General features: G+C 45.4%; 1 protein-coding gene across 1 annotated transcript; it reads left to right on the top strand.

The window, feature by feature from the left end:
- The first annotated feature begins 1,658 nt into the window (after positions 1 to 1,658).
- TMCO1 (transmembrane and coiled-coil domains 1) lies at positions 1,659 to 20,826 on the top strand. Its single transcript, XM_054211499.1, has 7 exons — positions 1,659 to 1,823; positions 3,379 to 3,456; positions 6,906 to 6,965; positions 10,537 to 10,583; positions 11,194 to 11,261; positions 14,846 to 14,990; positions 20,483 to 20,826. Exons 1-7 carry the CDS (start codon positions 1,754 to 1,756, stop codon positions 20,579 to 20,581), a joined length of 567 nt encoding a protein of 188 aa, XP_054067474.1. The 5' UTR covers positions 1,659 to 1,753; the 3' UTR covers positions 20,582 to 20,826.
- The last annotated feature ends 76 nt before the right edge of the window (positions 20,827 to 20,902 follow it).

The following is a 20,902-nucleotide window of genomic DNA, read 5'->3' on the forward strand; positions in this document are numbered from 1 at the left end:
TTCCCCATAGCGGTATAAGAGAAACTGTTTCCAAATATTGCCTTGATTGACACCCATACACCTCACAGCCAGGAAAGCCAGGGAGCTCTAAAGAGAGGGAGAGAGAGCGGAGGACAGCATACAGCACGGCCAAGCACGTGAGGTGGCACACATCTGGGCACAAAATATTCCCGTGTGTCCTGCCACATCATCAGCCGTTAATATCTTCCTGCTGCTCACCCTACACTGAAATATCCAGCCTTAATTTCATCCCCGTCTCCCTGATGGTGCTCACTCCTGTGGGATTTCCGTTGCTCACGGCCACGTTCTGCTCTCGGTTCTCCCCCAATCTTGCAGAAAGGTCCCTGTGCCCCAGGCAGCACCGGGACTTTCCTCGGGGCACAGGGGGCGCTTAGCTGCAACTTTCGGGGATGCCTGACTCTTTGCCATGTGGCTTTCGTGTTTCCTTATATGCAAATGTCACCAGGCCCCAGAGGATTTGTTTGCTGTCTAATCTCACACCCTCACGTATTGCGCTGCCTTCTCTGAACTACAGTTCTGTCACTGTCTTTCTGAATGGCGTGTTTAATTTAAGGGCGATGGTGGGGTTTTTTACCTTCCTTATTTTTCCTGCATCTCTGCACATGTAATCCCGCAGTGCATCGCTCTTCACTGACGGCAAACTCCTCCGTTACGTAAGGACAGGCACAAACTGCCCTCCCCTGCCTGCCCTGCTTCCTTTTCTGTATTTCTGCTTTCTAGGTCTCCCTACCCCATTACAACTTGTAGATTTAGTCTAGTTCTCTTGCTCCAGGTGTAACTGCCAGAGCCCCAATAAAAGTCAATTAGTGTCTGCTAAATCCTTGCCATTATTTCACTGTCCTCGTTAGTGCTCTTAGTCGCATCCCATCCGTGAATGTGTTACACACACAGAGCAACGTGAGATTCACTTCCTTGCTTCCAGCCCTTTGAATCACTGAAGGCAGTACTCAGCTACTGGCTGTACGAGGAGCGCGCACGCCAACAACGAATGCAGTTATTTGTAAATATTTGATCCCAGAAAACTCTTCCTGCTGCTACGCGCCAACAGGCTGTTCGTGCCATTGGCAAATTAACCCAGGGCACAGTTTTAGAATCCAGGAAGACTGCTCCAAGCCAACCTCTTTGTGACTGCGAGGGCTACGTTCAACAAAAGCAAGCACCTCGTGCGTCTTCTCCTGGAAGCAGCCTGTGAGCGGCTCTGAGGGAGCCGTGTGGGGCACCACAGCCTGGCAAGACACAGTGCTGGCAACAGGGACGCCACCGCAAGCCCCGGGCACCACCAGCCCCAGGTGTGCGGGGCTCGGGGGGTGCTGCAGCAGGAGCACGGGCCCCCTCCGGACGCAGGGATGGCGTCTGGTCCCGGCTGCTCCCCTCAAGGAGCGCCATTCACGGCGACCCCCTTCATCGCCGCCATGACAAGCTGCGCGGCGGCAGCAGGCCGCGCTCCCCGACCCCAGCGGGAGAAGGCGGGGCCCCGCCGGCAGCATTGACAGCCGCCTCGTCCAATCAGAGCACCGCCTGCTCGCGCTTTCCCCGCCCCTCCCTGTTCCCGCGGCTTCTCTCCCAGCGCCGCGTCGATTGGCCGGCGACGTGCCCCGGAAGCGCGGGCCCTCACTTCCGGCCGTTGCTAGGCGACGAGGCCCCCCAGGTAGCTTCCGGGTAGCGGGGTCTATTTCCGGGAGCGCGGCGGCGTTACTGGGGTAAGGAGGGGGTGGGTGGGGGTGTCATCACCATGAGCACTATGTTCGCTGATACCCTCCTCATCGTCTTCATCTCTGTCTGCACCGCGCTGCTGGCCGAGGGTGAGTGTCGGGCTGCCGCGGGCGGGTTGCGGCGTTCCCCCGCACCCTCAGCAGGTCAGTGGGGCCTGTCCCGGCTGGGCTCTGGTGGAGCGGAGAGGCCTTGGAGTCGGTCCTGGGCTGGGGGTGTTCTTCGCGGGAGGCACGGGGAGGGCCCTCCCTGTGCTTCCCGCGGAGGGCACCCCCGGGTCAGGACCGGCCGGGATGGGGCTGGTAGGAGGCTGCTCCTCGCCTGTACCGCGCCGCCCCTGAGGGCCGGGAGGGAGCGGGTTAAAGGGTGGGATTGGGGTCATTGGGGAGGGTGGGCGGAGGAAGAGCAGGACAGTGAGGGTTCAGTTACACGAGGCCACCTGAGGCCTGGCTCTCGGAAGGCCGGTGTAGGCACCCTGGAGGACAGCAGTGAATAACTCTCGAGCAAAACTGAGCTCTGGTGTGAAGTGGTGGGAACTGGGTTTGTTTGAGCTAGAAGGCGGAAGGCTACGGGAGGATGGGCTGGTGGCTTTCAGTGTGCCTGAAAGCGAACACTGGTGGTTTCTGTAGCTCTTGTGGGAAGGATGTGAAGAAATATCCTGAGCTTGCAATGATGGTGACTTAGATTGGTTGCCTGAAAAGGCTTTTTAAATGGTAAGGTGTTGAAATAGGTGTAACTTTTAAAGACAGGTTGGATAGATACCTTTTGGAGTAGTTGCCAGACTTCTCTCCTGGTACTGAGCTATAACCCAAAGTCTCCTTTGTACCAGAGCCCCAAGACACTGTCTTTGGGCATACAAGGGCAGGAAGGGTCCCAGGTAGAATATATTTGCTTTTTAGGAGCCCCTACTGCATTGCATTTGGGGTTAGATGGTGTACACACCTGTTGCCTTTCACAGCGCAAAGCTGTGTTGACCTCAGAAGCATCTACAGGATTTCCTTCTCTGCAGCTGGTGATCCCTGGGTCTCAGAATCTGTTGTCAAACCAAAGACAAGAAAAAGACCAAAAGCTTTGTGTAGGAGCTCAGAATAAACTGTTCGCAAACAGCTGGTTCTGCACAACTTGTTTTGATCATGCTTGAGTGCAAGGACTTAGACTGGAGAATTTCTTGATGTCTCTTCTAGCCTAATATCTCTATTTGCCTTTTCAAAATGTCCTTCTACTAATGGGCAGGTCCTGGTAGGAGCAGGAATTATTCCTCAGGCCTTAATTAGGTGCTATGAAAATGCAGAACACAAAGATGTTGATTGCCTTAATGAACTCCTGGTTTTAAGGTGAGCAACAGCTGGTCAATATGAGCATGAAGGATCTGAATGAGTCCCACAAAACAGCAATGCTTAGTAAGATAGCCAGTAACTTCTGAAGACGCTCATTTTATAGGCCCTATTGGTACATGGAACTTGAGAAGGGAATTGAAAGAAAGTGATGATACAGCTTTCTGGTAATTTGTGGTACTTTTGCTGTATTATAATGTGGTTTTGTAGGCACGATGTGTGTATTTTGCATATGTATTTGCTAACTTGTATCCCTGTTATTGCAAGAGGTCTTGACATATCTAGCTAGTTACTTGCTGAATATTTGTTTCAGGTATAACTTGGGTGCTGGTATACCGAACAGACAAATACAAGAGATTAAAGGCTGAAGTGGAAAAACAGAGCAAAAAATGTAAGTACCTTTCAGGCATTAGAGAATGTGTCTTGCTGCTCCTGTTACATCCTGCTTTAGCAGATGTCAAGTGGAATACAGTCAATGCTCTGGGAAATTCCTGCTACTACTTCTGCTAAGGGGGAGAACTTTCTTCAGCTTGGATTTCATAGGAGCCTAATTTTACAAGTTATACGAATTCATACTGACAGGACTTACTTCTGTCCTTAATTCTTGTCTTTTGCTGCAGGGAAGGTTAGTACAGAAACCTGTTGCATTGTCTGAATTGCGAATTGGCCCTCCTCTTGATGGAGGACAGGAGGGAGTAAGAGATCAGTACTGGCATCTTTTTTTCTGAACATAAGTAGGCAGTGTCTGTATATGTAGATTCCTTTAGATGCCTGAAATAAGTTCAAAGATGCAGTTTCTGCTTTTCAAGTGCAATTGAGAATTTAAGATCTGCAGTAAGAAAGAACTAGGGTTGAGTAGTGAATACCTTGAGAGGAAAGCATAATATGTAAAGAGTAAGTGATGATTAATGGTGGGGGATGAATAAAGACATGATAGAAAGGTCTGAGCTATCAGCTGATATGAAAATAAATTAGACTAGTGTAAACCAGAAACAAATAGAATTGACTGTAAAAAAAAAAAAAAAAAAACCCACCCAGGTTACTTCATAGAGAGGAGATCTGAGAGGTCTGGGAGGGGTTAAACAAAGGAGGGAGGAAGGGAAAAGGGAGAAGAGGTGAGCAGTCAGAAGGTATGCATCGGATATTAAGAGGAATGGTAAACAGGGGTTCTGAGGTGGAGTGTTTCGATGGACCTGTCTGTATTAGAAGACAAGGAGCAGAGGAGAAATTCAGCTGACAATTGTATGTACCCTACCCAAGTTGCAGCAGTAAGAGACAGCACACAGCAACTGGAGCCAAACCTGAACTGGTTTTACCTTAAAAATATTTCACCATGATGTCAGTGCTCTTAGTGTGTGAGAGAACAATATTGTCAAAGCATGCAGTTTCCAGTCTAGTTTATTCCAGCCTTCCCCTGGGCAAAATAAACTGAAGAACTGAAGTATAGTCATGCTTGTGTCATAGCTCCTAAATTAGGGGCTTTTGTCATCAGAGCAGTATCAGATGGGGATTGCATCTCTGCCTGCCTCACTTTAATCCCACTTGGTTGACAAAAATGTGTAAGGTAGAATTAGCCCCAGAAGACCAAGTTAGAGAAGTAGTTGAAACCCAGCTGAAAAGTTAGAGTTAATGTTCTAGTGTGTTTGTGCTGTGGAGCTCTGAAAGCAGTTAGCAGGGCTTAATCTCTGGGGCTTAATGATTGCTTTATGAGTTCAATGCTCTTTCTTTTTTTTTTATAGCTCTCCTGATATCTAGGCTATAATCTGTGAAGGAAAAGATGTGAGGTTCATGCATCTCAATTAGTTTCTAACCTCCTTGTTTGATTCCCCAATCCCCAACAAAAAAAAAAGTAAAACAGAATAAGGAGTCACTAAAAATTCAGCTCTGCTTTTTGTGTGGTTTTTTTTCCCCCCTCCTGTGCTAAAGCCAGCTGGCTGACCTGATGGCTGGCTTACAGACAACTTGCAAAGTAGACCACTTGAGCCACACCTTTCAACTGTTATCTAGCACATCTGAAACAGGAAAAAACACATTTGAGATCTTTAAGCTCTCCCATGAGTCCTAGCAGTCCTTAGGATTTGCAAAAACAAACGGTCCAAGTAGTGTGCTTGAGCAGACATTGTTCCTCTCAGTCCTTAGTTTCATCTCTTCCTGTCCTCTCCTTTCTGTTGAGAGGCACAGCATTGTCTAACACTGCTACAGAGATTATAGTAAGCGTTCTAAGGTAAATGTAGTGTTAAATTTGCAAGGCTGAAGACTATCTCTAGAATTCCTTCTGTGTTGTGTCGTGTATGTTCCCATGGACAGGCTTGCTGCGGGACTGCCTGGCAGTTTTACTTGTTCTGTTTGAAACATAAGTGAATTAGGGCTGTAGAATTCCTCAGGGTTGGCATAAGGCTCAATAGCACTGTCTAGAGTGAAAGTGGGGTCTACAGGAGCCCACATGTTAGGGCTGAGAGCAATAGGTAGGCCTGAAAAGAGTCAGTGTTCTCCACTTGGGTTTAGAGTTGGGGGCCATGGAATTATGAGGACTAGGTTTGGGATGGACTGATTGGGATGCCCCAGCTGGATTTGGCATAAGGAAGATTATGGAGAGAGTATTCTGTGAGCATTGGGTGTGTTGAGTCATCTGGCACCTCTCGGGCATTCCCTCTGAGTAGACTTCCCTGTTTTATCCGCCTTGTGCTAGCCTGCCCATCACAGATATGCTTGTTCTTTGGAAAGAACCAATTGTGTCTTACTATGTTTTACCACAGAAGAAGTGATGTTTAGGTATTTTGTCTGGGCTACTGTAGTTTTCTTGGAAGTTGTGACTGACTCGCGTATCACAGGCATTTTGGAAGGCAGCACTACAAATCCTTGCCTGACTTGGAAGGCTGTCTGTCTTTAGTTTTCCTGTGCTATGAAATCAAGGCTAGAAGGTCTGTGCTGAGTTAATACTTCATATGGGAGAAAAATCCTAATGCTCAGGTCTCTAAGCTGATTCTGTGAGCTAACAAGGAGCCAAGTCTGTTCATTGGTAGAGTAGATGTGTTGCAGATACATAGGCTTTAGAGTTAGAAAGGGCTGCTCTCTGTTGTTAGACCATAGCCATGCCTTCTCATCCTCACTTCTTGTAGTACTCTTCTTATAGATCTTAATTTAAAATGTCTCTTAGTTCCTGGAAAAGCCCTTCTTGCTGTCAGCAGATGAGCAGCCCACTTATCGTGTTATAAGTTCACTATGCTGGCTTTATGGTAGCCTTTTTTGCTAGTTGCTTGCAGATGCTTGGTGAGTGTCTGATTTGGGGTTTTAGGAACTTTTTGCTTAGGCTCCCACTTTAAAATATTGGAAATGCTTCAGTACTAATTAATTGAAGAATGGAGAGGCTGTGACCGACTGCTTGGACAGCATTTCCCCTGAGAATGCCTGCCTGTGAAGAAGGGATGTACGAGAACACAGGCTTTCCTGTATTCTGCTTCCCACTGCAGATAATCGGGAGCAGAGCTTGCCACAAAGCTCTTTTCATCACACTTGCTGAATCAAAAGTACTAATGACAAATCAGCAAGGGTCACTTGAGCCAAAATTGACCCCAGACTGCTCAGTTAACAATGTAATGGGCTCTTGTCAGAGTTGAAAATTAACTGTTTTCTGATGTCTCATCCAGGGTTTTGAACTTTTAAAATTATTTCTAAGTGTTTGGGAGCCAGCCTTGGTGGTTTAAAAGCTGTTGATTCTCAGTATGTTCTAGCTTCCTTCTGTGACCCTGTTCTCTAAAGGAATAAAGTGGTTGGTTTGGTGTATGAAAAAGGGGTGGTGGTATGCAGAAATGATAGAACATCTTTTTTTTTACTTGGCAGTGGAAAAGAAGAAGGAAACAATAACCGAATCAGCAGGCCGACAGCAGAAAAAGAAAATAGGTAAGCATGGGAGAGGAGTGCGGTGCCCCAAGAACGGGGGGGAAACTTGAGAAGTCACTCATGGAAGCAATTATCCTTTCCTTCCTTTCAAAACTATTTATTTAAAGTGGTACTAGAGCTGGTTCTTGGCCTGAAGATTGGAATATGAACACTTTTGCCTTTCTCTTCCAAGTCGGGAGACACCTAGCCTCCTGTTGGCTTTAGTCAAATGCAGAGAAGGGCAGCATCACTGAGCTGAGCAGCACTTCTTGCTGAACTGGTTTCTTTTATCTCTGATTTGAGCCTTTATATGCATGACTTATTAACTTCTGTTGTCAAAGCTCTTTGTTGCAGTGCACTGTCAGCTTGCAATAGCTAGATGACTGTATGATTGTGACTTTTTTTTATTTTCTTCCTCATTTAAACACTTCAGAGCTGAAGGTGTTTGCATGTTAACTGTAACTATGCTTAGATTTATTTCAAGTTTGATAAATTAGTTTTGCATAATTTTAGGTAGTGATTTATTTTTCCATTCTTTTTCATTGTCAATGAACTTAAGTCTCGGAGTAGAGTACTCTTTTAAGTACTGAACTACGCAAGAGCAATGTGGTAGATGTTTAATGGACATGAGCTTTAGAAAGTTCTATTTTCTGCAGGACTCTAAAACGTGCAGCAAAGCTCAGTTAAATTATTACAGAAATTGTGGCAGGAACACTTCTGAGAGCTCCTGGGAGTTGGTTTCCTCATTCCTCTGTAACACCAGGTAGCTGGATTAGTCATTTGATCTGTACAAAGCTTGGGAATAATTATAAACATATCTTCAAACAGTTCTTCCTAGGTATAAAACCTGTTATCGCTAGACTCTTGAAGGGACAGGAGCTAAAATTCTTCCTCTTGTGCATTTTCTGTTCTTAGTCTTGAATAATCCACTCATGGGATGAATATTGCTTAGTGCATAAGGCAACTTTTTAATGTTGTGTGCTGTTACATATGGTCACTTTTAAATGTGTAGCAATGACTTTTTTGCAGGGTGCTATCCATGCGATGTTCCTAGCGGAGAATATTTTACTTGTGCTTGGACTAAACTAATAAACAGTAGAATCTGAGGAATTCAGATGCTCCACCAATTTTTTTTTAATGCTGAAATAATCTTGTTTTGCAAATGAAAAACAAAGCACAAAGGGACTAAGAACAGAACTTAGGAAATGACCACTGATTTTGTTTGCTGTGATGCTTGCTGGCCAAGCCTGAGATACCGAGACTTTTTTTTTTGCAAGTGCTGCATAACTTCAGTGTCTCATTTGTTTTCAGGCGAAGCTGAATTCTTAGTGTTTTTGAAAAATTCGTCCCTAAATGTCAAGCTGGACATCCAGTAAATGACTCACAGCTGTTAACTGCTTTTGAAATCTCCGATCCAAGTAACTTACTGGATGTCAGATCATTCTGCAAGATGTAGCATTGTAGTAGCAGCAAATTTACTTGTGCTGGAGTGCCTTTAAATTCTACCATTCTAGTTTAAAAAAAAAAAAAAGCAGCTTAGTCTTTACAGATAAGTCACAGTCATGGTACAGACCTGCCTCAGTTGCCATCTGTTTTGTGCACAGAATAAGGCAGGAGGTGTATGATATTACTTGGTTACGTAAGGGATGAATCATGCACACGCACAAGGTGGTAAGGTGAAAGTTGCATGGGAAGGCTTAATTTGGTGTTTCCTACTTATCAAACTTCTTATTTTTAAGTGTAAAACGAACCAACTTCAGTCACGTTGTGTCTAAATCACCTTTCACACTGCTGGAACAGGACACCTTTAACATCATGCTACAGCCTTCTGTCGTTTCAACTTAGAGTGCATTTGTTAGCTTAAACTTTGCTACTGCTTTCTGCATCCATTTGGCCCTAGAAGAAAAGACAGTGATGTTCCTAGGAGTCCACGCAGGTGCTGGGTAGACAACAAAACCAAACAAAAAAACCCTAATGCTGGCAAATAATATTATTGCTGTATCACTGTATTGTCGTGGTTTGTGTTCCAGTGAGTAGAATGAGATGACTTTGGACTCCAGGGTGCTGCTTGTTGACGCGGTCCTCTTTCTCTGTGCCTCTACTCAGCTGTGTAGCAAAGTACTTAAATGCTGCTTTTGTATGACTTGGGCAGGAATAGACCATTTACGTGAGGTGGTAGGACACCCAGAGCCTGTTTGTCTTGAATTTGTAGAAATAGGTGAGAAACAGGTTAGGTGTATCAGGGGATCGAGGCTGTATTCTTTATCCCTATGTAACCTTTAGCCCATGTAAATAGATGGTTAGTTATGTATCGGAGGGAAAAAACAAGTATTTGTGCCAAATGTGATTCCTAAAGAGTTGGCCTGTGGTTGCTGAAATGTCCCAGAACAAAACTCTCCACCTGGGTCAGGAAGCAGGTGTCTGGAAAGTTCCTGCCAGAGGGGATGGTTTGTAGTTAGGAGCAGTTGAAAATATCCATGAATATTCTAATTAATTGGATAGGGGTGTTGCTATTTCTTTGCATAACACTTACTGAGAGTCCCTGTATTGAGTGGCTTTCAATTTGGGCTTGAAAGGTAACCGTTGAGGTTCAGTGCTGTGGGCTTCCTGTACTGAAACTTCATCAGGGGTCCATTGGACACCTCGCATCTTGCATAGCCCTTGACAGTTCTTCTGCATCCCCCCCTCTCTTCCCTCACACTTTGGATATTTCTTCATCCTCCACATCTTTACTTCAGCTGGGTGTTGCTTCTGAACCCTGGCTGCTGCCCCTCTGGTTCCTCAGTCTGAGATGAGCACAGTGGGCAAGGGATGATGGGAATGTGGGACAAGAAATGTGAGAAGTGATGGATAATACTGGAGGCCAGAGCAGCCAATGAGGGGCATGGAAAATGCCCTCCCAGGAAGCTGGGCATCTTTTGAAATTTGTGGTGACTTCAGGACAGACTAAACTTCCAAAGTAGTATTTTATACTATTCTCTGCAAAGCATGCTAATACACGGCTTACTGAAATTCATGTAGAAAAATATCTTTCCTCTTTGGAGAATCTTTTAGGTGTGACAAGGGTCCAAAATTCATCACTAAGACCAGCAGGATGTTAGTCTTGCTGAGGTGCAGCTCCCGGTTCTGTGTATGGTTTCAGAGTCCCTTCTGATACCTCCAGAATGAAATCCTTTCTTATATAAAGTATATATAATGGTGACCCTGGGATGCAGCAAATTGAGACTGCTGTCTTTTGGAAGTGTGATACAGAGGCACTGTCTCTGTTTTCTGGCAACATTGTTCGTGCTGCTGTGTTAGTTGGTTGAGTTAGCAAATTTGACATTCTGTGCATTTCTTTCAAAAGTGCTGAATGTGTGATTCTAGCCTCCTCCTCTTTTGTGCCTGCTTTGCTGCATGTTGCTGTGATGGAGAAGCAGTTGGCTATGTACGGTTTTTCACTTTCTACTGTCTGGCATAGAGAGCTGGAGTTGGTTTTGGAAGTGTTATTTGTTTGGAGAGCCAAGAAGGTTAAGTCTTCCTGGAAATGAAAACACTCTGGTTTCTAGGTTGGTATAACTGATTATAGCTGTTGTTGTTTTTGTCTTTCCAGAGAGACAAGAAGAGAAACTGAAGAATAACAACAGAGACTTGTCAATGGTAAGAAAATTAAAGCCAGTTCCCAACTGCTGAAGATTTCAGTCGGCTTTCCAACAGAAAGACTTTCGTCAATTGGCAGATATAGTGTCTTTTTCTCCTGAAAGGCCCTTCTGGATTATCTCTAATAGCTACAGATTTTACTATGAACCATGGAGTTCTCCACCAATTACTCCCTCATCTCATGTCCAACCTTAGCTATTTTCATCTTTGTAGGTCTCCATGATGTTTTCAAAGTAGAATTAATTTGTCTGACTTCCTTTTGTATGTTCTGTCTTCATAATGATCCCATGCTGATTGATTGTATAGGCTTAAGGAAAACAACACACCAACTTGTGGAAAGTAACAGGACAGTTCTTGAGCGCTTCCCCGCCGCCCCCCAAAGGAGTTCTTCACGTCAGTGATCCACTCTGTAGCTGCCTTTGTACCCAGCTGTTGACCAAACTTCTCTTTTAGAGTTCTACAGTCACTTTTACAATCTCTTTGGCCTTCTGGGTTGTCTTTTTTCTTTCTAGACTCCAGTGATGCTGTACAATGTCTGTTCTTAAGGGTGTGAGCCCATAGTCCCTCAGTGTAGGCCTGTTTTGATTATCTCTGATCTTTCTGCTTGCAGGTTCGGATGAAATCCATGTTTGCCATTGGCTTCTGCTTCACTGCCTTGATGGGAATGTTTAACTCCATGTAAGTATCAACTTTCTGTATTTTTCTTAGATTTTCATGGTGAATACATTCTCTACCTTCCCTCTATTACCTGAAGTGTCACTGTGACAGAGTCCATCCTAACTAATCTATATAAAATGGATCAATATTTCATATGAAGATGTGGTGGTTTGTCCACCACGTGTATGTTCTGCTCAAGAGGGAGCACTGCATGCTGAATGCAATCAAATTGAGCAAATTGCATACAATCTAGACTCAACTCTAATATCCTTCTGCTGGGAACATCTTGATAAGGGCAAGTTTGGTAGATGTCAGGCAAGCAGCTATGGTCTTCGGCTTCCCTGGTTTTGCTATAATAGCATGACCAAAGGATGCTCTTGCAAGCAAAACTGGGTCAGCTCCCTTGCTGTTAGAAGTGAGCTGTACTTGCAGAGTTTGTTCTTGCCTTACTGAGGGTGATCAGAGTCAAGACACTAACAGGTCGAGGCATGGGCTGTAATCTTCCTTTGCTTTAGAAATGACCTGGGATAAGTGAATTTAAAAAAAAAAAATACCCAACAAAAAAAAGATGGAACTGTGTAACTGTTTTGCATGGTTAGACAGCTTTGTTTCAGACATGCAAAATAGCAAGACTGTGCTTGACTTTTAAGACTTGATTTGGTCTTGAAATGTGAACTCATTGGCTGTTAAAACTGAAGGTAACGTGAATGTGGTTAGTATAACCTTCAGGAGGCTGCTTAATATCTGGGCAATATACTTGTCCCGCAGACAGGAAGTTTCTTGTGAACCAAAACCTTTGGCCTCTGTGATGGCAATCCCAAGGATATAGTAAATTGTTATTTTACTGCAGATCTGTGGGCGGATAAATTGCAAACAGGGGGTAACATAAAAACAGAAGTGCCACTGTGTGGACTCACTTGTTCAGCTTAGTCAGACTTCAGCATCTAGCATTGTCTGGAATGCTGTGAAACTGAGCAGAGGAATACAGCACTAAAGGACTTTAAAATTTGGGTACAATCTTGAGTCATTGGTGTCTCATTTAACTGCAGCCCTGTGTGGGGATGGAGTTGTGTTGTGAGTCATGTGCCCAGCAGCATAGTGCCTGTGGGGGACTTGGAGTGCTGCACCTGAGGTCTTCAGCTGCTTGCCTAGCTATTTGGGTGCAATACGAACACTGCCACTACCCCTGCCCCTAAAACAGACTGAAAAACAAACTTAAAAAAACGCCCTACTCTGCCCACTTTCCTAGAGTGGGAAGAGGCAGTTCAGAGTGTGCTGTGACTGAAAAGTGTTACAGGACTGTAAGTTCATGAAGAGCTCTAGGAAGGAATTGATTTTGGTTAAATCCTGCGTGGCTCCTCCTTCCGTAGATATTAACCTAAAAAATCAGTTCATTGGTTTCTTCTCCTTTAAGACCACCAAGTTCACTTGTCTTGTTCCTCTTTTGAGGATTCCTGCCCACAGAGACCATACTATAAGCCACAGAATTGACATGAAGCTTTTGGGCATATCTTTCCTTTAGCCATCTTTTTCTTCAGAGGGAATCTGAATGTGAACAGCAGGAGCATCCATAGAGCTCACTGATTGTTTGAACAGAAATAGCTTTCTTGCTAATAGCTTAGGCTATTGAATTAAAATCTAAAGATTTGGCTGTCTTGCCTTTGGGGCTAGATAGTTAAATTTTTGCTCTTGGTTTCACTACAAGGTAGGTAGTGCATTTATACGACAGCTTTGGTGGGTTATACTTGCACTGTTGGAAGCTGATAGAATGGTTTGATGGAGCTGGTTCTCACTTACGTATTGTCATTCTCTTGATATAGCATAAAGACCAGCTGTTTGTCTCGGGAGGAGAGTGCTTCAGTTATGAACTCAGGAGGCTCTTAGACTCCCTCTGGGAAGCTGCTACTGCCAGGTCATCCATGGAGGCTCTTGTGGGTGTGGTACGAAAAAGAGGAAAAGGGTGGCTGACACCTGCGACGGCTGTAGCCTTACTTGCTTGCCTTTCCTGTTCTTGAATGAGTTCATCGCTCTCGGGGGACAAAAGGAGCAGGAATTGCATGGAAGTAGCATGATGTGCTGCCCTTTGGACAAGTACTATGCAGACACTGCTGCTCTGTGGCTGGGCGCCTCACCTTTGCCAAGTGCCAGCTTAGCCGAAATGGAAATGACAGTGATGACTGTCTCTCTTCCTTAGAGTGTCAGTAGTAATGGGGCAGCTGGAAGGATATGTAAGTGTCAAGAAGGCTGGTTTAAACCCAAAGAGCAGAATGCTGTGCTGAAGATGAGCAGCTGAATGACTGTAGTGGCTTAAAAGGTATGCTAGGGCAGCGAGATCTGTAGCAGTTGTGGCCTCCAAGCAGATGGGATTTGTCCTGGGAGACGAATTAGCTTCTGTGTGTCTCAGTTTTCTCTTGTCAGAAACTTTTTAATGCAATCAGTTCTCTGTCTTACTCTGGGAGTTGTGCATTTCAAAACCCCATAATGATAACTGTGAAAACCTGCTGGAATTAAAAGCAGGTACCTCAGGGTGCTACTGCTGAAGTACTTGTCACTCTCACAGCAGGAATAACGCAGAATTTTAAGCCACTGGGGGATGTTACGGGGAGATAAACATCCGTTCCTAGCTCTTTTGCCAAACTGCCTGTGAGATGTAAACAAAGTTGGCGTGTGTTTGAGCTGTAGCTGTGTGAATGCATCTCCACAGGAAAGAACGCTCATTTAGGATCTCTTGAAACAAGAAACACCTGTTAGAAAATCAGCACATGCAGAGAAAATAACATCCAAATGTGCACACGCTGATGAGGCATCGTACACGCTTACTTCAAAAGACTGGGCCAACTGTCTAGGTTGGGAAAAATCTTTGCGAACTGGCCAGAATTCACACTCTGCCTGATACCCTGGAATGTGGACCTGGAGGAGTTCCAGGAGCAGGACAGGCCTTTTGGAATATGTGGTAGCATCATGCCGCTGCACTGCCTTCATCTTCAGAGCTAATGCAAGGAAGACTGTTGGTATTAAAAAGCATTCTTTTGATGTCTCTCGTAAGCATCTTTCTTGTGCTGAGAAGTTTAGTTGCTCTAGGAAAAGAAAAGGCGTCTTTGGTTTATGCTCAGCTTAAAAAAAAAAATAAAATGCTCTTTTGCTTAAAGCAAAAGAGCCCATCTTCTTGCATGAACTGCAATACAGTGGGTGAGAGTCATCCATCTTTTATTCAAGTGCTGACTGTGTTACTGTGTTCTGGGAAGTTATCTGCTAAATTGGCTGTTAAATAAAATGCACCAGTAAACTGCAAAACACCAACCAAGGCTTTATGAACCAACAGTTTGTCCAGCTGATCACTTAAATCACTATGAAACACTTTGGCTCTGACTGTGGCAAAACTGTTATTGAGGGAAGCCTACTTGCCTTGTGGATGACTGGGTGTGGAGGGCTTTGTGGCAGAAGTGGATTTAGCCTCCTTGGTGTAGTGTATATAGAGATGGGCTGGAGAAGGCAGCATGGCCTTTTAGCCTTCCGTGTGGCCTGTCGAAGATGCTTGCATTTTCTTTCTATAGCTGAAGACTCTTTTACTGTCCCCAGTTGTAACCCAGTGCGCTCTTTTCTAGATTTGATGGCCGTGTGGTGGCAAAGCTTCCGTTTATCCCCCTCTCGTACATCCAAGGTCTCTCCCACCGCAACCTTCTGGGTGAGGATTATACCGACTGCTCCTTCATCTTCCTCTACATTCTCTGCACGATGTCGATCAGGCAGGTGAGTACATTGCTGTGTCCCTTGCATGCCTGGAGCAGGGAAAGCACCTCTCCATCCGTAAAGAGGAGTTTATTACTCCTGTCCAGTTTTGCATGTATAAACTTTAATCTGTTTGTGATTTCTGTGTTTGCCTTCATTCCTGTGCTTCATGTTGAAAGCAATTCTACGTTGGGATCATAAAAATGCCCACTATCCTGGACTGGTGTGGAAGACTTGACTGGAGACTTGCACCAGGGTGCTAGGACAGAGGTGGCAGAAACGGGTTCCTTCCTTGTGTTTGTGTGTCTGATAACTTTGTGGATTGCCATACCAAGAAATTGTCTCCATCAGAAGCCAATCTAAGTACTGCTTCTTAGTAATTATGACTTACAGTAATATGAGAAAAGGGAAGTGTAGCATCTTCGGGGGAACTCTCTTGGTGGCTTGAGGTTCTATAAAGGTTCAATCAGTCCATGCATTTGCTAGAAAAGTGAGGAATGAGTTAAACCTATTGGGTTTGGATTTGTCCTTCCTGTTTTTGCTAACTGCCCGATTTTTACTTTTTTTTTTCCAGAGTCTTAAGAATTTTACCTTTTGATGTAAAGTCTCCCCTAGCGTTAGGGACGCGACACAGAGGGGTCTGGTATAATAAGCCAAGAGTAGGCTACGCGTAGCTCTGCGGCAAAGCTACTTAGTCCTATCTTTTCAAAAGAGAAGCATCAGTGAGGATAAGGGAAGTTCCTGTTCAGGAAGGTTCACTAGCAGCTTAAGTGGCAGAATGGCCGGTGGGGACAAGTGGGCCTTCTCAGTGCAACCAGAAGTCTACTTTGTTTTCCAGATTTCCCCAGAGAGTGCTGGGGATAAGTTAATAGTCTCTGGGGGCTGGATGAATGCTGGTGCAACTAGCTGCAAATGATCTTCTCTAATGTATTTATATTTCCTTTTTCTTTGATTCACTTCCTGAATTCTTGCAGCTTTTCTCCTTGACCGACTTGTTGCTTTTCCTCAAAGGGTGTCAAGGGACTTAGAAAGACTTAAAGTAGATCAGCAAAGGGAAGTGGCGTGTTATGCCAGCTGCTGTCAGAAGTTTGGATGAGCTTGATGGAGGAGCTTAATAATAGAGAGTTCCTTTAGTCACAAAGTGCATGCGAGTGAATTGAATTCTCCATAGCCCTCTGTATTGGGTGCTTGTATTGAAATGGATCTGTGTCTTGACCTATGTGAAAACAGATAGTGAGTTGTAGAATAAGTTCTATGTTGAAAGGGTCACCTGGAGGTCATCAGGCCCACCCCTCGCTCCAAGCAGGGCCAGCTTCAGAGGACCAAAGTCCAGAGGCTTCCTCATTCTGTTTGCTGCAAGGCAAATCTTGTTTTGCTTCCCAGTAACTGGCGCAGTGTTTGCTGCTTTGAAGGAAATGAGACCTTTTTAGCTCTTTGGATCGCCTTCCTGAATTCCTGGGATCATAGAATGGTTTAGGTTGGAAGGCACCTTAAAGATCACCTAGTTCCAACCCCCCTGCCCTGGGCAGGGACACCTCCCACTAGACCAGGCTGCTCAAAGCCCCATCCAGCCTGGCCTTGAACACCTCCGGGGATGGGGCAGCCACAGCTTCTCTGGGCAACCTGTTCCTTCAGACAATCTTGTCTGGTGCTGTTCTGTGTTACTCACTTATAACATGGAAAATCCCTTCTTTCTAATGCTGCGGATTATTATCTGAAACTAAATAAAGTCAGCTAGCCTTTTCTGCACCCATTGGGTTGATTGGGGAACTCCCTTGCTGAAAAATCCTCCATGGATTTTTTTTTTTTTTTGTCCAAAAATATAATTCCTGTGGTTAGTTCTAGTCCTGGTCATTTCCTGATGTTTCTTATTGTGAAATCAGTAGATGGCATGAACTGAGTGGTGGTCCAGTCTGTCTCTGGGCAGAAATGCCGAGCTGTTTGCAGTGGGTTGGGCTTTCAGGAGACATTCCGGGAAAAAGTTGCCCTTGCGCTTGAGAGTTCATGCTGATGGCCCTGTGGAGGACTGAAGTTACTTTACTGCTTTGGAGAAGGGTGTTTTTGTCTCAAGTGTTAGATTGCAGTCTTCACGGTACTGCCTTATCTACATGGTGGTGCTTAACTAGACCTGCAGTTCTCCAGCTGTTAGGCAGCTCAGTTTTTTCCTCCTTGCTACATGGAGGGAAGGGCAGATACCGGCCACATTAGTTTGTGCAACAGCTAGGAACCAAAGCTGTGATTGCTGGCATCCTGCTCTTGGCTTTATTACTATTTGAAGGAACTTAGGTGATAACAGCATTGGGGAGAGAACTTTGAAGGGCTGTGAGAGGCCAGGGAGAGGGGAAGAAAGTAGTTAAGGGCTTAAAATGGTGCCAAAGTCTTGCCTTCCATGCTTTTCAATGACCTTGGAGGTGAAAGCTTTGTGACCCTTTGTGTTTCACTGTGTGCAAAAGGGGAAATCTTGACAGGTCTGCTTCAAAACAGCTGTTTGCCCAAGGGAGGAGAGCTGATGTGGGAGTTAGCGTCTGGCTTGATGCTGCCAACACAAGAGGAGGAGGAGCGGAGGTCTACCAAAAGTTGGGGAACAGGTTGTGAACAAACTCAGGAGACTCTACATCCCGCAGCTTTCCCTTAAATCCTGGAGCTGCCTGTGAAAGGATCAAAGGGAGGGAAGAGAGATGTCCCTGTGGAGCCTAAAAGTAGAGGAACTTGGGGGTGGGGGGGGGCGGGGGGGAGGAAGGTGACCTGGAGGGAAGTGCAGGGGAGTACGTGAGGGTGGGGAGACTTAACTGCACAGTGATTGAACTGACATTAGTGGGATGGCCAGTAGCAGCATCAGGCAGTCTCTTCATGTGGTCCTCAGGTATGTGGGGGTGATAAACTCTTCAAACACTGGGAAGCTCGCTGCCTGTGACCTGGCCAGCATCTCCCGAAATAGTCAACTTGCAGTGAGTAACTTCCTTTGCGCTGTTCCCAGCTCTCCCTGGCACGTAAATCCTGTCCCCTAGTTCCTCCTGCCTTCCTGTTTGGAGAGGGGAGTGTTGCTGGGAGAGGCCTTCCAAGGGTCCTTGAGCTGTTAGGTTTCAGCTGGGAAAGTCTGCTGCTGGGTTGGGCAGGAGGCAGAGTGTCAGGGTTACATCCTCTGTCCCCACTCCTGTTTCTGAGCTCCCAGCCTTCACCTGGGCTCTTTGTGAAAAGGAATATGCTGCTGTTCCTCAGGCGTTTGCTGGCCTTCATTTCCTTTTCACACACGCCTGAACTGCAGATTGGGCTGCTTCTCTCTGAAATGTGTTCCCAGTGGGAAGGGGAGCCAGCAATTATTCCTACTACCAGGAATGCACTTTCCCACATGGCCTGATCTTGGCGCAAGGAACCACTCGCTGCCTTGTCTTTGAGGTCCCTTCTGGGTTTGGAGATAAAAGCAGAAGCAATTCCTGTCCTTCCTGCAGTCATTTGAGGAGAGCTCAGAAGAGCTCAGATGAGGAATTTGAATCCTTAAGTCTTCCAGTCTTCCCTCCCTGCTCCTGAAGGTGATGGTCTCTTACGTCGGAAGTAGACTCTGCAGGCTTCCTTGTGCAGTGTGGTGGACAGCAGACAGGTCAGGTTTCTGCTGGACCTTGCCCAAGCCCCAGTGTTTCCAGCTGTGTGGATTTCAGGATTGCTGTCCATCAGAACTTGATTTGCAGCTAGTGCAGGAGGCCAGCTGCCTTCCACAGCAAGGAGGGGACTCCAGTGAAAGGATAATGCTGGAGAGTGACTGTACTCTTGAATCCACATACAGACAAGCTGTCATCTCTCTTCCTCTTGGAACTGTTCAAACAGATGGAGTAAACTTTAGCACCACAGTTCTCCTTTTGATACTTAAAGGAACAGTGTGGAGGCACTGCACACTTCTTTGCCTCCATGGATGCTGTGTTCCATGGGTGAGCCACTACAAAGCCGGTAGGATCGCCATCCTGCCCGCTGCTGACTCTGCAGCACCCTCTGGTGTTGCTGAATCTGTCTGTTAGCTTGTTTTCTCTTCTCGCTTCTGTCTGCTTCTTGACTAACGAAGCTCTGAGAAGAGGAACTACACGAAGGAGTCTCCCACAGTGAAATGCTCTCCTGTATATTCAGTTCCTGTGTATCAGCCAGTGAGTGATCTATGTAGGCCATGAACTAAAGCTGATGTAATTCCTTTTCAAGTGTTCCTGTACACTACTTTCATGCTTTTGTGTGGGCTGAAACCTTCCTTTCCATAGGAAATGTTTTCCAGTTTCTTTTAACTTAGCTACTCTGGAATTTTGAAGCTTTGTGTACCTTTTTTTTTTTTTGTTTATTTGTTCTCCTTCCATGATCAAAAAGTTCAAGAATTCTATGACCTTGCTATCTGACCTATCCTGACAGTTATTTTGGAGAGGACATTCAAATTTGAAGAGAATCCTCCTTCCTCCTTTTGTTGTCTTGATAGCCAGGAGTCAGCTGGTGACATGACATTTGTTTTCTTCTTTCCTTTGTGTCAGATGTCCCTATTTTGCCAGCATTGCACGAGCAGCATCTTAAGCTGTAGTTACTTACACTGAAGGATGAAACTGAAAGAACTGGTAGCCCTTTGTAGTTGCGTTGTTGCAAAACTTAAAAGGAATTTCACAAAAATCAAGAGAAACATCAAACTTCTAAATATTCTGCTGTGAGATTTTTAGCTAATGCCTGGCTCTGGTACTTAATTCTTTCCTTGTTTGTTGTTTTCCACTGAAACACCCTGCTTAGATGCAGATGAGGTCATCTCAGTAGTCAGGTTTTGGGTTTTGCTACGTGTGTCGTGTTATACTGCGTGTCTCCACTGAACCATTGTTCTGTCTGCATGACTAGCATTCATGTTAATTCTGTGCCTAAGCTCCTGAGTTGAACTTGGCACACGCTCCGGTTGCCATGTTGCTGACCCAAATTCCGTCTGCATTAGGAGAGAGCCTTCCTCGCCAGTTTGCAGACCCTCAGGCTCTTACGGCCACCATCAACGAGGGTTTCTGGAACTTGTGAAAAACGAGAGCTTCTTTGTTTCTGCCTGTGAGCAGATGTTAGGAACCTGCTGCTGTGTGTGCACTGCAGTTAGATTGCAAAGATGACTATTGTAGGTTGATTTTTCTTTTTTTTTAAACCAACTCATGTGTGTAGACATTAACGAGGTACTTGCCAGCTGGCTCTATAGTGTGTAGCTGGAGGTGGAAAAGAACCCTCAACCAAAATGATCCGAAGGCTTTTGCTGAGGTGGGGGAGAGTGGCCCAGCTCTAACTGTAGCCATTGTGGATGATTGTCTGGCTCTGTGCTAAGCTTTTTTTGAATGTATAGGGATAGAGGGCCAATATATAGTAGCCAAACTGGTAAGGCTACGTGGGTGAGAACTTGAATCTGTTGGAACTACTTGGAAGGTTGTACTTGTAAGGACAATGGAGATTTATTTTTCTTTTCCTCTTTTGGTGTTTCCCTTGTCGTGGTCTGACACTATCCTGCTCTTCTGTTCTTGTTTTTGCAGAATATCCAGAAGATGCTCGGTCTTGCTCCTTCCCGGGCTGCCACCAAGCAAGCAGGGGGCTTTCTTGGCCCACCACCTCAGGCAGGGAAGTTCTCCTAAAGCACAGTTACAGCCTTCACTGAAGGTCTGACCAGTGCACAAGACTGCCTTTGGGAGGTAACAAGATGGGATTCTGCACCAGGCTTCACATGTCCAAAACCAGCCTATGCAGTATTGGCCACAGTCTTGAAACATCTTCCATACGGAGTATTCTACCAGCAGTTGTTTGCTCATCAAACCAAGAAAGTTCTCAGAAGATAACTTGACCTTTTGTTTCTGAGAAATAAATGGCATGGGCATGTTGATTTAGATGTCTCTTAATTGTGCTGTAGGACAAGCAGAAATACCTTGATGTGGTGCGGTTGATTTAGTCCACGGCAT

Source organism: Rissa tridactyla, chromosome 8 (genome assembly GCF_028500815.1).
Source record: "Rissa tridactyla isolate bRisTri1 chromosome 8, bRisTri1.patW.cur.20221130, whole genome shotgun sequence".
Lineage (NCBI taxonomy): Eukaryota > Metazoa > Chordata > Aves > Charadriiformes > Laridae > Rissa > Rissa tridactyla.